At 36.3% G+C, this 17,086-nt stretch overlaps 1 protein-coding gene across 8 annotated transcripts in view; it reads right to left on the bottom strand.

Annotated features, from left to right (window-relative positions):
* The window catches only part of ATRNL1 (attractin like 1), a 402,227-nt gene that overhangs the window by 85,276 nt on the left and 299,865 nt on the right, over positions 1-17,086 (bottom strand). Inside the window, exon 28 of one of the 8 annotated variants that reach the window (XM_085555298.1) lies at positions 275-1,247. The exons of 5 other annotated variants lie outside the window; for them this stretch is intronic. In XM_085555298.1, coding sequence (XP_085411424.1) covers positions 1,188-1,247 — 60 coding nt within the window. In that variant the 3' untranslated portion in view covers positions 275-1,187. Of the gene's footprint in view, positions 1-274; positions 1,248-17,086 lie in introns of those variants that run through there. 2 more of the 8 variants (XM_085555300.1, XR_004307738.2) reach the window with 2 other exon arrangements.

Here is a 17,086-nt window from a genome sequence, read left to right as displayed (position 1 = left end):
TGGTGGTGGTGGTTTGTTAGAACAGCTGCTACTATTCAGGTCTGCCCCTTCAAAAATCAGTCTGGTGGCTGTACTTCAGAGCAGAGATGCCATAGGTGCCTGAATTCCAACATAATACACATTCCTATCTAACAGAAAAGGCACTATAGCATGGGAGTTGATATACAAGCAGCATTATAGAATCCTATCTTCTTCTACGATAGTGACAGCAATTAGGTCTCCCTCTGCAGGGACTGATGTGGGCAGAGTAAAGCTCTTCAACTTCGGTACAGCATTTCTCTGTGTAGCCTTTATTTTCAGACATGCTCTCAACTATGAAAATCCATTAGGTAGTAATGCCTTAGGTATCAGACATACTTTGAAGGCCAACTCTAACAAACACTGTTAATGAAATGAAGTCATATATAAGAATCTAAACAAAAACTGTATATAAGAGCTGCATTTTATAGTAAAAAGTGAAAATAAGGACACTTTGAAAAGTGAAACAGTCAAATGTATAACCAAGTTTCAAGTATACTGAATATCTAGTAAGGAAATTTACAAAGTCCCTAGATGTCTTCATATCAGCTTAACATAGTTAAATATATTAGAGCAGAAAATCCATTCAAATGACCAGGTAGCTGTATCTGACCACGTTGTGAATGTCAGTTCATTGACTCAATGAACTATTGGTATTTTCAGTTTAGACAAGCCATTAGAGAAAAACAAGATTATTATTTAATTACCTCCTCAATTGCTAGTACAAGTATGATAAGTTTATGAACCGATTACAGTACGTATTTTCTGCATTTAATTTCTTAGATACACGTTATATTCTTGAGTCCTAGAAGAACCAATTTTGATAGAGAAACTATGCAATTAATTGTCATTTGCAAATAGAAAGCAGAAAAAATAGTCAAAATGCATGTGAGAGTTTTAGGGATTTGTGGGAGAACAGTAAGGGGTGTAAGCATGTGACATTCCACAGTAATGAGGCAGGCTGGCTGGGTGCCTGTCAGCCACTAGAACAGCACCCTGCAAGAATTCAGCTGCAAATCTTTGTTTCCTTTATCTCTTTCACATCTCTGCAAGTCTCAAGGGAAAAGGCAAAGACTTTGTCTTTCAGCTGGAGCTCTTTCATCCATGAATGTTCTTCATCCAAGGCCAAAGGTTCACCGCATCCTAAAAGGGCCTTTGGATCTGCATGTTCAGTCATCTTCATCCAAATGTATTTCTTTGGGAGCATTATTCAGTCCTTGTGGTCGATCCTAAAAGAACACCGATAAAAACTATCTTCATTCCTTCAAATACAATCTTCAATGGCTTTATCTTTAGGACCACTGTATGAGAGCATTGTATCAAAGGTGCAAAATGGTAAATGACTTATTTCAATTAAAACCACAGCACACTGAACCACTTCTAAAGTTCTGGGTTTTGGTCAGAGTTTCAGCCCTCCATACCCTCCAAGATGAAAGACTTTTTGGAAAGCCACACAAATGACCACAATATTTCCAGTGTGCTGGCAGCATTGTTTGAAAAGTGCACAGCTAGTATTTTTTTATGTGCTAAAAATTATGAAATATGACCCTACATATATGCTACAGTGCTACAAAAGATTGTGAACATAAAAATACATAATATGAAGAGATTCCTGTATCCACTTAAGTTGCCTTGCCAAACAAGATACAAGCACCCTTTCCTCTGTGATGAAATAAGACAGTTACAGAACCTGAGAATTTACAGCATGAAGAAAAAACTGCAATTGCAGTTGGTGATTTCACACACACCCAAAAAGCATTACATTCACCCATCAGTATTCTAAACCTAGATTGCTTAAATTGTTTTCCATTCCATGTTTCTGTAAATAGTCTTCCAATTATTTCTTTGCTCATTTCATCGCCTTCTCCCCAAACTTCCCTGAGCTAGACAATCATTTCTTTCTTCCGTTGGTCCAAATTCCTTATTTTCTTTTATTCTTCAGGTAGCCTCTCCCTGCAGGACATACTCTTCTCCACAAGTCCCATCAATTTTAGTCTTCATCTTTCTCCTTCTGCATCACCTTAAACTATTTCCACCTCCCCAGTCTCTCAGCTTTTAGCCTCCCACCCCTTCCCACCTGCCATTTCACCATCCTGCCAAACACCTGATTTAGATGAACTATTTCTAGAACAAGGGGGCAATCTTGCCTCACTCTAACAGTACAGCAAAGAAAAACTATAAGGAAGTGAATCTTCAGCATCACTTAGAAAGAAAAACACCATGTGAGTCCTTCCCTGCAAGCAGGGCTGCCAATTCTAATTATTTCATTACAACACAGGAGCAGCTCAGCTTTCCTCCTCAGTCTGAGATAGCTCTTCATCCCAAATGCTGTTTCTTGATCTTGCTTTAGAAGTGGTGGCCCCTATTATGGGAAATGGACAGATCAGGCAAAGGATACTAATGAGGATTACTTTTTCATGAAATCGAATGTAATCAATACCCTCCTTAACTGATCTTAAGAGACATGATTCGGAAGGAAAAGGGTTATGTTTTTTTGCTGTTTTGTAACTCAGCTTTCAGAAAATTTTTAATTTCTGCTTCATGTTTTCTTGAATAAACACATCTTAATCATCTCCTTGATTCCTTTATGGTTCTGTTTTTTTCAGCTTAAGAGCACAAAGGATTAAAATGATTACAAAGAGTTTATTGTTTGTTTTCCAACAGAAATGATGCCTCCCTGCCATTGCCTATGCTCCCATAACTGGGTGAATTACTTCAAGGAAATATTACTGTATCAGTTCTGTGCTGAGGTGAATTTAAAGACAACAAAGGGCAAAAATCAAATCCTCTATAACATTAACTTTTTTTGAAAGATGTTAACAGGACATATATGGCTCAAAGAGAAGTTTCCTATTGACCCTCTTCTGCCTTCAAGGCTTGACGAAAGCAGATCTGACTTTAAATCTGATAAGACTTGGATGGGATTTGGCTTGTACAAATCTCTGGGCTTCAAAGTTTACTAATTCTTTGAAGTATCCTCTATTCTTTAGCTTTTTTGTGTGTATAAACTAGATTTCTGTACTCTAGTCAATACATAGTTTTATCTGAAAGGAGACAGTGATACAAGTTATCGTGTACCTTCTTGTAGAAGTTAATATCAAACTTGCTTTGTCTTCACAACATGTGTAAAATAAAAAAAAATAAGGCAGATTACCAACAGGCTGCAGATGACCGACTGAAGGCAAAATGGGAGCGACCTATTAGGTAAAAAATTTCATGCCTGCCTATCATATTTTGAATCTCACATATCCTATAATTAAGGATCATTTTCTGGATGCTCAGGCCTTCCCAGATTTATGAACAGATCTAAGATATTGTGGTCTGTCCTGGCACCAGATGGTAAGCAGATCTTAGCTCTCCCTGCTGACTCCTCCTGAAAAATGCAATACAAGAACATTATTGTCAGGGAATGAACCCGGTGCTCGTTCAGTGTTTTCTTTGCAGTGGTGAAAAACTGAAATACCATGAAGTGTTTGGAAGCATTCACAAACAATTTCCCCAGTGCTCAGTTCTCAGCACTAAAGCTAGCTGTGGGTCAAGTCAGTGCTGAGACAAATCTAAGCTTTGCAGCTGTTGAAATACTTAAGCCATATCAGATCTTAAAGTGATGTCATAGCAATGCAGTTATTGCTTGCCTGCCACGGGATCTGCTGATGGCAGTTGAAGTTCTTATTCATCAAGGGGCCCAAATAATTGAAACAATCCATCTGCTCTATGCACTCTCTTTCTGTCTCTACCGTGATTTCTTACAGCCTCATGATATTTGCCAGTGATGTCATACTTAATCAAGCAGTTGGTGGCCTATTTGATCTCTGGAGAGCCACAGTGCAGTCCTGTGATGCTGCATAGGTAACTAAAATAATCCACCTGTTCCAGGCCTTTCCCTTGAAAAACCCAATGGGACGTGATATTTGGCAGTGACTGTCATAACTGATCAAGCAATTGCCAGACTCATGCATATTTCCTGAAAGCTGCTGCTGTTTTTCATCATGAATTCCAGATAATTGAAATAATTGTCCTGCTCTAGGGCCCTGCTTTGACTCCAGCACTTTCTGCAATGGGACATTTGCCTATTGTCATCTTTCTTTAAGAGCTGCTGCAGGAAGAGGCTTTGATTATTTTTTCACAAGATGTCATAATACTGCAAAGGAAAGTGACATTATTCACTTAGTTCGTGTGACTGAATTTCCAGACACTACTGCTCTCTGTGCTCACACCGTGCCTCACAGCAGATGCATTACGCTGAGTCAGACTCAGCAGTGGAAAGGTGCAGGGAGAGGAGTAAGGGAAAGCATGCAAGAGCACTGTAACCAGGTTGATATTGGGAGTCCTATTACTGCTTTTGTATAATGAACACCAAGTAATTTAAACACTCCAGTGCTCTCTTTGTTAAAGGGACATATAGTAAGTTTTATTGCAGCAGACATGGAGACTACAAATATTATACAGTAGACCCAGTACCCTGCCTTAGAGTATTCACCACGTACAGCTAAAGGACACACTTGCCTGTTGATTGATGTAAAGATTTTAGAATAGTCCAACTAAGTGTACTAGCCATAAAAAGCCTTTGTGTGTTCATCTGCTATTGTGGGAATAGGGGCATAGATCTTACTTGTAGTCAGATTATATTGCTCAATTTTATTTGAGAAGTACAGAAATACCACATTCACCCACTAGATTACATCCCACTCCTGAATTTACTGTCTTCATCTCAAGGATGGATGTTCAGTCGTGTTCATTACTCTGCTTAGCATCTGAGCAGGTCACAGGCTGACTGGCAGTGACTGTAAGAGTCTGGCATATCTGTAATAATCTTACAAGTGTCAGTCAGAGCTTCCCAGCACTTTCATTAAAGTCTAACATTTCTGTTGCAGTACTTCTGATATTTTGCCCTACACAAAACCCAGAACACAGAATAACACTCTTTTATTTTTAAGAGACCTCTTCTCAGATAGCATCCACCTCTAATAACATCCAACCATCCAACTTTTCTGAAGCCTAAGTTTTTCTTTATACTTACTTTTTCTTAGCTCCTTATCTTCACACAGCACCAAATTGACAAAGGAAAAATGCTGATTTTAAAGGGGGAAAGCAGCTGCCAAATGTTATACAGGTACAGTTAGGAACAATATCGATGACATTAGAGTTAAATTATCTAGTCACATCACTATTGTTTTTTAGATATTTGGTTGAAAATGAAACAAATTCATAGGCAAGATTAAGAAGTAGACTGCTTACAAGGAAACTACATGATGAAAGAAACACATTTTTCTTATGTTGGTTTGATACAATTTTTTTAGTATAATGAAAACAAATGACCCACAACCTTTCTACTTGTTGACACTACTAACTGTCTCTTGATTAGAAAGAGTGTTAAAGACACAGGAACTGAAGTCTTGATGCCCATAAGGGATTTATGTTTGTCAAAAATGAATCTCTAACTCACATAACAGGACCGGTGGTCATCAGAAGGCCTTTTGTTCAGAATGCTACTAAGGCTTGTCTTGCTCTCCCATATGGGGATTTCTAAATTTTGGGTTAAGTTCTGATCTTGGGTCCTAGCGGAACTGTAGCATCTGCAGCCCAGCTATTTCAGTACTACTCACAGGAATTCTCCTCTACACTGTGACATATTTTTAATTATAAGTAACTAACCTTAGAGTAGTAGAGTTGAACCTTACCTTTATGAGAAATGCTTAAGTAGGAAGACTTGATTTGCTGCTTGTGACTGTGAATGAATGAGTACTAGAGGACGATAGAGGACACTGTTGCATGTGTGCTCGACAGGGGACATGGGGACAGGGAGCCTATTCAGCCTATTGATGAAATAGATTTTCTTAAATAAAAAAAGACATATACAAGTGATGACTAAATGTAGAGAAATTCAGAGGAGCGACTTTATTTACAGATAATTGCCCTGCTGGTTAACAAAAGAAAAGAGCACTACAGCCTTTTGTCATCAATTAGACGTAGTTATGCATCATTAATTATGGTGGCATGCCAACAAGAAGTCAGACAACACAATATATATGAGGGAGAAAGCATTCCTATAGCCTGACAATGTTATGGTTAAAAAATAGTAAATGCTTATATAGCACACTTGTGGGAGGAAATCATTCTTCATTTAGTCAGTTGAGAACCTGTAGTCCAATTCTAATCCCTGATTTAAAACCAAGAAGACTAAACAAAGCAAGGTGATGCAAATAGAGCAGGTACTCCAGACTTAATCACCTACCATTTAAATCTGGTCAGATGGGTTTGCACATGACCATAACAGTAGACAGTAACAGTTCCTGGGGGGTATTGAGGGAGTGGGGGGGGGGGGGGGGGGGGGGCAATAACAGCTTGAACACAGCAATAAAATTAAAAGCAGAAAACCTAGATTTCTTTTCAGCATCACAATCTACCACTGTAATTATTGTAATTCTTATATAATACTTTCTGTAGTCACCAATCTGATTGCTTCCAGTGCCAGTTCTTCTAGGAGGTAGAGTTGTCACCTGGGATACTGTGACTAAGTGGAAATAAACCAGTGCTTTACTTGTAGGTTGTTATTTGACCCACCACCAAGAAAAATGGAAACAGACTTTGTTCACTTTGGAGAAGTATTTTTCCTTAAAATCACTCTTAATCAGATAGTTACTACTCCCCTCATTCCCTAGATTGCTTCATTTGGGCAGAATAATTTGTTTGCGAACAGTAAATGGGAACAAGATTTGCAGTTTGGTAAGTATTTCAAACACCATATATGATGGCAACACTGCATGCAATACAGTGTCTTTCCCCAATCCTTTCAATTTTACTTAATAAGTTAGAAATACATATACAGTCTTGAAGGCCAAAACTTCCAGAGTAAACAACTAATTGTTCTAATGGTTGTCACTAATGGAGTCAGCATACCTCTCTGCCAGCAAGAGAGGCTTGGACAGATTCTGATACTGCCGCTTCCTCCTCCAAAGGAAGAACAAGATTTGGAAATGGATAAGAAAAGTTGTGCCAAAGAATATCTCAGAGATGCACCTTTTCATTGGAGAGCTGGAATTGGGTCAGGTAAAGGATGACCATGTGTGCCAAGGGAATATGGTGTTATAAGTTGCCAACATTTGTGTTTTTTTCAAGTTATGGCTATCCTTCCCAAGACAGAAAAATGATTTTTATCTTGAGGTAGTTTGCATGTGTTTGTTTGTTTTTAAATAAAATAAACATCAATCCCATTTCTCCATACTCAGATATGTTTCTGTTCCCTGTCAAGAACACAAGATGCCATTAAACTGTAATGATTAGAGTTATGACAATAGAAGTGAACTGTGGAAAAATATATATCATTTATCTTAAGTAGAGAAATCTTGTTTTCAGCAGCTTGCACACACAGACCTCCCTTGAGATACTAATTTAAAGCCTGAACCTGCCTTGTCTCCTGATGTTGTTTAATCTTTTTATGAAATCACAGGGAAAATGCTAATGGTCACATTTAGATTAGACATATCAATATGGCAAATCAAACACAGCAAGTTAAGTCATACAAGATAATTTTTTCAATGCAGAACTATACCTCAAGAACCGATCATTAAAAGGCAAGCATTTAATTGCAAGAAAATTTAGAGGGCAGAGAGAGAGAAGTAGGATAATGAGACTGTCTTTGAACAAATTTAGTGAATAAGAATTGAAACAAATATCAAAAATAAATAATGCTGAAAACTGTTATGGCCAAATAATGATAATCCCATTTCCTGGATTTTAGCATGGCATAAAATATATTAGAAACCAACTTTAAAACTAGGTTTTTTTTTTGTATTCCAAATCACATTTCTCCTTTATTTCCCTCAAAACAACAACAACAACAAAAAACAAACAAACAAACAAACAAAAAACCCACAAAAACCCAAAACAAAAAAACATTTTATTCATTTATTTTTTTAAACCAGTGGTTTTGTCAAACTGTACAGCTCTTTCAGTGGCTAATACATTTCTCCTTTTAAGTTTCTTTGTGTTGCTATAGAACTTAGATACTATCCATCTATTCACCATATCCTGCCTTCTGCTTAGGCAGCAAACGCTATTCCTAGACAATGGTTATCTTGAGTTGCTATAGGATCATTAACTTGTCTCAAATGCCCCATTTTTGAAGATTGTTCTCGTTAGGAACAATTTTGTAAGAGTACAGAAGAGCTAGAAAGGGCCGAGTGTTTTAGATTAGACTATTATAGTAAAATTGAGCATCACAATCAATTTATCCGGTATCTAAACTGACTTACTGCATCCTAGATCTTCCCTGTTAAAAAAAGGTCTGGCAATAAATACACATACACATCGAGAATTTGGTAGCTGTGCTAAGCCTTTTGTATCCCTTTAGTTGAGTTTGTCATTCGAATTGCATGATTCAATAGAAAAATTAAAAAATGCTACTACCTCAACATTTCAAAAATATATTGATGAGATCATGGAATCATAGAAACCTTATTGCTGGAAAGTCCAGCTCCTCTGCAATGAACAGGGATACCACAGCTAGATCAGGCTGCCCAGGGCCTGGTCCAGCCTTGCCTTGAGAGACTTCAGGCATGGGACATCAACCACATCCCTGGGCAACCTGTTCCAGTGCCAGCATGTCCCAGATGTCCTCACTGAATCTGGTGATTAGTAGTGGAGGTTATGTTGAGATAATCCTTAATTTTTTCTGAGGTAGGTTAGAAACAAAGTAAGAGATGATGCTTGTAGGATTCCTTCTAAGACAACACAGCTATCATATGTAAGTCACTCTGAAAGTAATACCTCCTATGCATTTCCATAGAAAATGCAACAGATGTAAAGACCACAATAACACTATTTGGCAGAGCATATTTTCAGCTACAAAACATTATTTTCCAACACAGTCACCACCATTAGCTATGCAGTTTCACCAATGAACAGAAGCTTGCAAGCCATGCTTGTAAAAATCTGCATCGCTGTCTAAAATGTGGCTTGTCTTTCTTTCACATCACTGTCAACCACTGCTGAAATGCACCACCCACCACTTCACTTTACTCACATTTGCTGTTTAGTTTCCATAAACATTCAGCAAGCACCAATGAATATCAGTGGGTGCTTTTATTCCACATGGAGAAATTCAATGACATACTTTTGCTTCATATGCATTTCCACGTCAGATGCAATTTTTGTAAGACTGCCCTTCAGTTGTGCAGCAACAACATTCAACAGAATATCTGAAGTAAGGTTCAACCTCTACTGCCACACCACCACCATTTACTTTCTATGTGATGGGCCAATATAATAAAATGGGAGGCATTACTTTTGGAGCAGCACTTGTACCAACACACATTCAAATATATAGCCAGATCCACAACCTTCTCTTACTGCACTGTGAAAACCAGAACAATCTGAGCAACACTCAGCTTGGGCTCACCAAGTCCTCTTCAAATTCCAGCAGTTGCACAATCCAGTAGCTCAGCATATGCCTCCAGGTTGTTGAATGTTCTACTCCACTGACTCTTTGTAATGCAAGGTCACCAGAAGGGAGAGACAATCACCATCCTGATCGGTACTCTTCCCTTCTTGTTTATTTCTGGCTGGCTTATCACCTCAAAAAATGATTTTTTTACCACAGAAGTTATAATGACTTTGTAAAAAAGCATACTGACACTTTCTGTTGGCTAGTATCGTATTGGTACAATTAACTACCATCTCATAATGATTTTTCTAGCTGAAGTTTCTTAATACAACTGTTCAGCTTACTAAGAACAAACAATAAACTGCTTAGATAAACACTTTGTGTTCAAAGTTGTTTGGTTTTTTTTTGTTTGGTTGGTTGGTTTTTGTTTTTTTTTTGATAGCAGTAGTCAGGAAGCAGCTACCTAAATCAAGTGTTGATTGTGCACAGACAGAATCAAAGTATGCATCCCTATGACTTCATGCCAGAGAAGACAAATATATACATTTCTCTTATTTTTTCATTTTCAAGCCAATCTTCAAATAAAAAACAAAAACCAAAACCATTGGTTTTTTAGTCCAGGCTGTAATGTTCTCCTATCACAACAGTCTTTGGGATATCCCCACAGAGAGGACAGCCTTGCTCATCTCATGTTCTTCAGTATTTCAGAGGGAAAAAAAATAAAATCTAAAAATAGACATCTAATATCTTTGCAAAGCAGTAGCTACAGTTTCTTGATAAATTAATATTTTGGTGGAATTCTAATTAAACTGTCACTTCGCTAACAAGATCTAAAGACACTCTATGACTGACAGCTTTTATTCTATCAAACCAAGCTTCTATCAAACCAAATCATGCTTGTTTTCAAAGGACAGATAAAATGCAATCTACATTTACATTTCAAAAATGTTGCCTCTGTATGTGAGTTGGTGAATACATTTGTCAATATTATCAGATTAATTTGCACTTTATAAGTTCTACTTCAATCTTCAGAGTTACCTATTTCTTCAAATAGAGGTGATGAAGGCCATTCTCCTTAATTGTAATAGGAATGCTGTGCTTATGTTGGTAAAGTAGGATTCTCCACCAGGCCATAAATATTGACACAAAAATACATTCAATTGAATGCATTGGTTTAATGTTATGTAATTAATTAGCATAGAATTAAGAAAAAGTGTGGGTTGTTACTGCAGTGACAGGGAGACAATCAGATCCTCACACTAAAGAGAAGTCTTGACTTAAAGGATTCTCTAAAGCAATAAATCTTGGCATCCTCTGAAGATCCACTGCAGTCAGTGGAATCTACATACTTACAGCATTTGTCCAGAATAATCTGGTGGTAGGATGGATTCACTCATTTTTCATTTCAGCTTTAAAAGTCTTATTTAACTGTGAAGGAAGGTGGCAATATTTATTAAAGAGACTTGAAAGACTATGTTTTTATAGTGATATTCATCAAAACGTTTTTGATGTCTGCTACCTCAATTTTTTCCACAAGAGTCTAGCTCCTTCTGCATGCACCTACACAGCCTTCACAACAGAACATAAGGCATTCTTTTCTGAAGTAATTTACATTGGTAAATGCAATGGAGTTGGGATTTGTTGTGTATTTTTCAAATTAGCATGTATAAATTTAAATTTTGCTAGTAATTCAGAAATCTTTAACACTCGCTTATTTAATTAGTCTAGACTTAATAAAGTAGCCAATGGAAACTAAAATGGTCAAGTTGCATTGATCAACAACAGGTTTAAAAGTTAATGTTCTGAATGACAGAGCAACAAAACCAAACTTGAGTAACACTGTGATTAATTAATTGATTAGTTGGTTCCTGTTGAGAAGTTATACTCAATAAGAGTCTGTCAATACAAATTGCTATAGTCACTTCATGAAGTGCCAAGAATAATGGGTTCAGGTGCATACTAGAACTAGATGTCATGAATGCCAATTTACAGGAGAAAAACAGACTGTTTATCACCTAATTTAATTTCAGACAGTTAACTTACTTGTAATAATTCATTTTAGCACTGAATTTCCAATAACTTGACTTTTGCTAGAAGTATCATCCAATAAGTTAACAAATCTAAATTTTTCTGTAAATAATTAACGTAGCCTATAATGAAGTTTTGCCATTAATATTAACAGGAAATTTACCAACTGTTCTTAGTCCGTATTTCATGGACACCAACATTCTTCCCACTGGCAGCACAGTTAATTACAAATGCTTCCCTACTGAACTAGTAGTAGACTTGACTATATAAGCTTGCAAGAACATTAGGAAAGATGAAGCAATGCAGAAATGTTGCCAATTAGCCCAAACAGACTTTGAGGTCTCTTAGATCTTATATGCTAGCAATTATACCACGCTTGGAAGCATTTACTACACTTGATTTCAGCACATCTGTTAGTGTTGGTGTCCAGATGCTGAATAAGACATTGCTTGTTGTTTCATAAGCAGAGCAATGCAAAGTTGCTCAGTTTAGACGGTTGCAGGCATTAGTTTGTGAGTGCAAAACCATTTGGCTTGCCTGGGCCACACTGAGTGAAGAGAAATTGTCTTGGGCTTGGGCTACAGGTACAATATAAGTTTAGCTACTTATATATGGAAAGATAATACAGTTAATGCATTTTATATTAAAACAAAAGGACAAAAACATTGGGTTGGACATGTATGCTCAGTTCACCCTTATCTATCCTTTCTGCTTCTTAACTCTTTTTAGGTTATTCGTTGACAGTTGTGAACTGAGAATTTTCTTATCCAGAGCAGACACAGCAACCACATAGACAACAGTTTAGACAAAAAAGACAAATTCAATGTCCTACAAAAAGCATCACTACATGCAAAATTTTGCTCTGGTATTTTACTTCTTAATTCAGACTTCATTGGACACCTTATTGCCACAGTAAGACATCAAACCATCAATAGTTATCAGTTAGGATTTCCTTTAAAGAGTTTTTTCTTATGCATATATTCCAGTAGTAAACAACATTAGACATCTACTGTTGCTCACTATTTCTCTTTTGAATACAAGAGTTTTATAAGTACACCTTTAGATTTATTAACTTGTTAAAGAAGAAATAGTTATGTACTTTCATATAACAAGACAGAGCAATCTTAAAAAAAAAAAAAAAAGTATGTAGAGATCTGTGTAACTTGCAAAAGATTTTCATCTACTTGAAATGAACTAAGTTTTAACAGGCTTCTAAATCATATTTGCCATTTCTTCCACAGAATTTGTAATATATACCCAGAATTAGAAACTGAACCATCCAGACAATAAATCAGTGAAGCATAAGCCAGTTACTGCTAAGACTGTTTACCAAACAATTCAGTTGTGAAATTGTAATGAGCTCAGGACTGTTTGAGCATACTTCCTCCAGTCTTGGTACGTCAGTCATCATTCAGCATCCAGCAGAAACAGGCTGCTGAATGCAGTATGTCCTGTATTCTTTGTTTTACATGTTGTGAATGCTTTTATCTCAGAATGAAGATTCTATGACTAGATAATCCAGGAATGTGTGTATTGAGTAGAAAGCTGGAAGTTAAAAAAATCCATTGACTTGGAGCCTTTGAAAAACAATGCAAACCATTAATTTCCTAACAGATCCTAGAAAGTTGCCAGATAGAAACAACTTAATACCTTTATGGAAAGACTTTTGCCTTCTAAGATCAAATATTCTCTGAGATTCAGTTAGTACCAGTCAAGTACAAATAAGCAGTTACATTATTACAGAAAATTAATAATAAGTGATTATTTTATAGTTTACTAATCTGCTTAAAGCTTCATGTCTTTTACATCTACAAACCACGTAACAGATGTATGAGTTGTAGACAGATTGGTATGTTCTTGCAAGAGTTTGCAGGTTCTAAAAATTGTTATTCTAGAAAACATACTTTGCAATGTGTAGAACTAAATTAGCTTTATTAAATACCTTTTGAATGGGTATTAAATCAAAATCTACAAGTACCAATTAAAACATAATGTTTTGAGACTACTTCAATAGGCAAAACAAATGTAAGTGGTGTAAGTGGCTTTTAAATTTATCACAATTCAAGTTGATGCATTGTTTAAAACAGATTCCTCTCCCCTTTCTCCTCCTCCTTCCCCCCCCCCCAAAAAAAGTGAAAAGATGTGAAAAGCATTAATCATCAAAGGAATATAGTTACAGATCCAAAGGATCAGCTGTTACTGAAATAAGGATGTGTAGAACTTCTATATCTACTTATAAGTTAGTGATCCACAAAAAGGTCTCGTCAGTGATTTGCTGGTACTTAAATCCAAAACCAAATTCCTGTTGGTACATAATCTTCGATATTTGTTCAGAATCTACTGTAGTCTAAGCAGTTCAGTATCTGTCTTACAGGAGGGCATAAAAGAATACCAAATTAAACATGTCTCAAGTTTTCAATAGAACAATGAAATTTCAGGATTAATTAGATGATAGCAAATCACAGTTTGCAACCCATTGTTAATATAGAAGCAAAGGTTGATTCTACCTCAAAGCACAGCTCATGAACAACTCATTACTACAACTCAATTGCATTAACGCTTTGGTTATCACTTGATGCAAAAATTAGAAAATCCAAACCCTCTTTCCCAGAACAGCAGCCTAGATGACAGATCACATTTGCCTTGACCTTGCAGAGCTCAAGAACTGCTATCTACATAGTCACAGACGCGACAGTTGACATGACAGAGTGGTCAGGTGCTGAACTGCTTTAGAAAGAATAGTTGCAGCAGTCCCACCTTTGTGTTTGAAAGCTGTCACATGAGCATTTAGCTACTGGAGACTGTATCAAGTTGGGAATTTTGATCTGACACAAAGAGCTGCTGATTTAGGTACTTCTCAAGATGTGTCCCTTTGCAACATCCCATGTTGGCTATGCGGCATACATGGCTTTTGATTCAAATCTAAATCATACATCAAGAAAGGAGTACTACAAGGAAAATACAATATCAGAATCTCTTGGGAGAACTTTATCCCCATGCTTCATTTGGTACTTTTAAATTGACATCGTATTTCTGAATGAGTGCTTGTTAAGACTTGTATTTGTAGGAATAGCTGGAGTAATTATTGGGTTATATTTTATGGCTTCTGTTATGTTGAAAGTCATATCCAGATTGAAGATAGAAAGATTCAATACAAATACTATCATTTATGAGTAAGACAGTGGATAGGGAACAAGAAAACCTGGGCTTGCTTCCAATCTTTCCCTCCCAGTTTTCCTGTGTGTAAAGTGGGATGAATATCTGCTGGAATATAAGAAGCATTTTAATACCTAAACATGAAAATAAACATTGTTTGCTAGTAGACTATTTCAATAGCTACAAGGCTACTAAAATATTGAATTACTACAATATTTGCTTTCTCTCAAAGGTTCTCATCTGCATTGTATAGGACTTACTATTATCAATTATTTAAAACTATGAATTAGCAGAAGGACATTCACACTTCAGGAAGCCTGATTCCATCCACCACAAATACCACTTAGATTATGACAATAGCTTTTGGATAATACTGAAGAACCTCACTTCATTAATTGTGACACTTAAAATACACTGGAGCTTTGCCAGCAGTTTAGAAACATTTCAGGCCATTAGTACAGTAATAACTCAGCATCATGTTATAGAAAAGGAAACATGAAATATAACAGCAGCTGTGTTGATCTTCTCTGAACTAGGAAGAAGCAGTAAGACATTTCAGACAGCATTCGTACTGGCCCATTTAATCCAATAAAAAGAATTGATTTTATTCTTTTGGAACTATTCCTTTTAACTTCGATCTGTGCTCACCTTATGTTACATGCACATGCACATTATTATCTAGTTGATCACATGTAGCAAGACCTAAGATTTCACTGTAAAGCTAAAAAGGGCATTTGTCTTTTTTGTAAATACAATATCTGTTCTTATATTACTGTAGCTTATGAAAAAAATACTAATTTCCATGCATTCATGTTTATAAGGGAACTTTTAATTCTAAAAGAGAATATGGATTATCCAGTCTGGAAATGAACATTTTTTTTTAAAGCAGTTATTCGGTTATTTTCCTCCAAATCAGTAACAATCTTATTAGGAATGCAGATGTTTATATAACAATGTTTATATTCTCCCCACTGTATTCTACACAAGGAGGTGGAAATTCAAATAAACAACTGATTAATAAACACACGTAAGAAATACAGACACGACTGGCTATTTTCAGGAAGATGCAACTGAATATAACCAGGTATACAATAGTTCTGATATATAAAAACAAACAAACAAACTTATTTACAGAAGAACAGTCTTACATTTTCACTATACTGTGACTTACAGCCTGCATCTGTACTACACCTAATTTGAAGGCATGTTTCTAGCACTAACTGTATCCACATCCTTTTTACTGCCAGAACACCATCACCTCCAGACTGCACAGTGATGCTGCTTCCCCTGTATTACATGCATTTTGCAATCACACAAGAATACTCTAAGTAAAAGGAAGGTATATGTATATTTTGCTTCTCTGCTGCTTTGCCATAGTTGTATAGACATGGTACTTATTGCTGCTATTAAAACAGGCAGTATTTGGCTTAGGTCACAGCTTTTACTCACTCCATCACTTTTTCCTCACACAACTTTCCTCTTTTATTTATGGGGAATAAATGGAACTAATTTTACTTACCAGCTACTCAGCTTATTCACTGGTTTTACAGACTGAGACAAATGATGGTATTTATCAGTTATTTTCTATTGAGCCTCAGACCACTGTAATCTCACAATGGAAAGATTTAGATGCCCCCTCAATGTGGGAAGCCTCATTCCCATTGCAGAGATCGTTCCCAAGGTCACCGTATCATACAGTCTGGAATGCTAACTAGATTTTCTATGCAGAAAAGAGTTTTTAGATACCTGAAAACAACTATTGTATTTATAGCCTCTTTAAAAAAGAGGAAGCTGGTACTGTTTAAATCTCTGCAGAAATGTCCAGAGGTGAAATGAACTGCCACTCTGTTCTTAACAAGAAGGGGAAAAAAAATACCAAGAAGACAAAGTTTCCGCAGTTTCCATCAGAATCCCTCTAGCCTATATCAAAAGTTAACACTAATGCTGACTACTCACTAAAGCCATAAATTTCTAAGAGTTTCTTTTTCCTTTATTAAGCTTATTTTACAAGTATCATTTTTAATACATTCATTCCATGATAGAATAGCTCATACAGAAGCGTAACTGAAAGTTCATTTTGCCCAACATCTCTGGTAATGGATAGTGTATGAAATATGATCTCTCTCATCTGGTACATGTTATCTTTTGCTTGAAATATAGCTAATTACTGTCATTTGTTAGAGATTAGACAGTTTGGTATCATTCTTTGTGTCACACTGATTTCAGGTTTGTTATGACTGTATGAAATTTGTGAGTGTTTGAATAGAAGCTGGAAAAGATTCCCTATCTCCCTAAATTATTAATAAACTGCCTTCAGAGGTACTTCCCATTTGGAAAAAGAAATACTACAATGAATGAAATCATTAATGAATTAAATGTTAGATTAAGATATCTATAAAAGCAGATCAGTGTCTGCATTAGTAGCATCCAATTATTCATAGCAAACAGAGAACTTTTTTTTTTTTTTTTTTACTTTGCATCTGAAGTAACATTTAAGAT

This window comes from Coturnix japonica, chromosome 8, assembly GCF_054131305.1.
Source record: "Coturnix japonica strain WE chromosome 8, WE-NBRP24, whole genome shotgun sequence".
Classification (NCBI taxonomy): Eukaryota; Metazoa; Chordata; class Aves; order Galliformes; family Phasianidae; genus Coturnix; species Coturnix japonica.
This window is presented reverse-complemented; position numbering and strand designations above follow the sequence as displayed.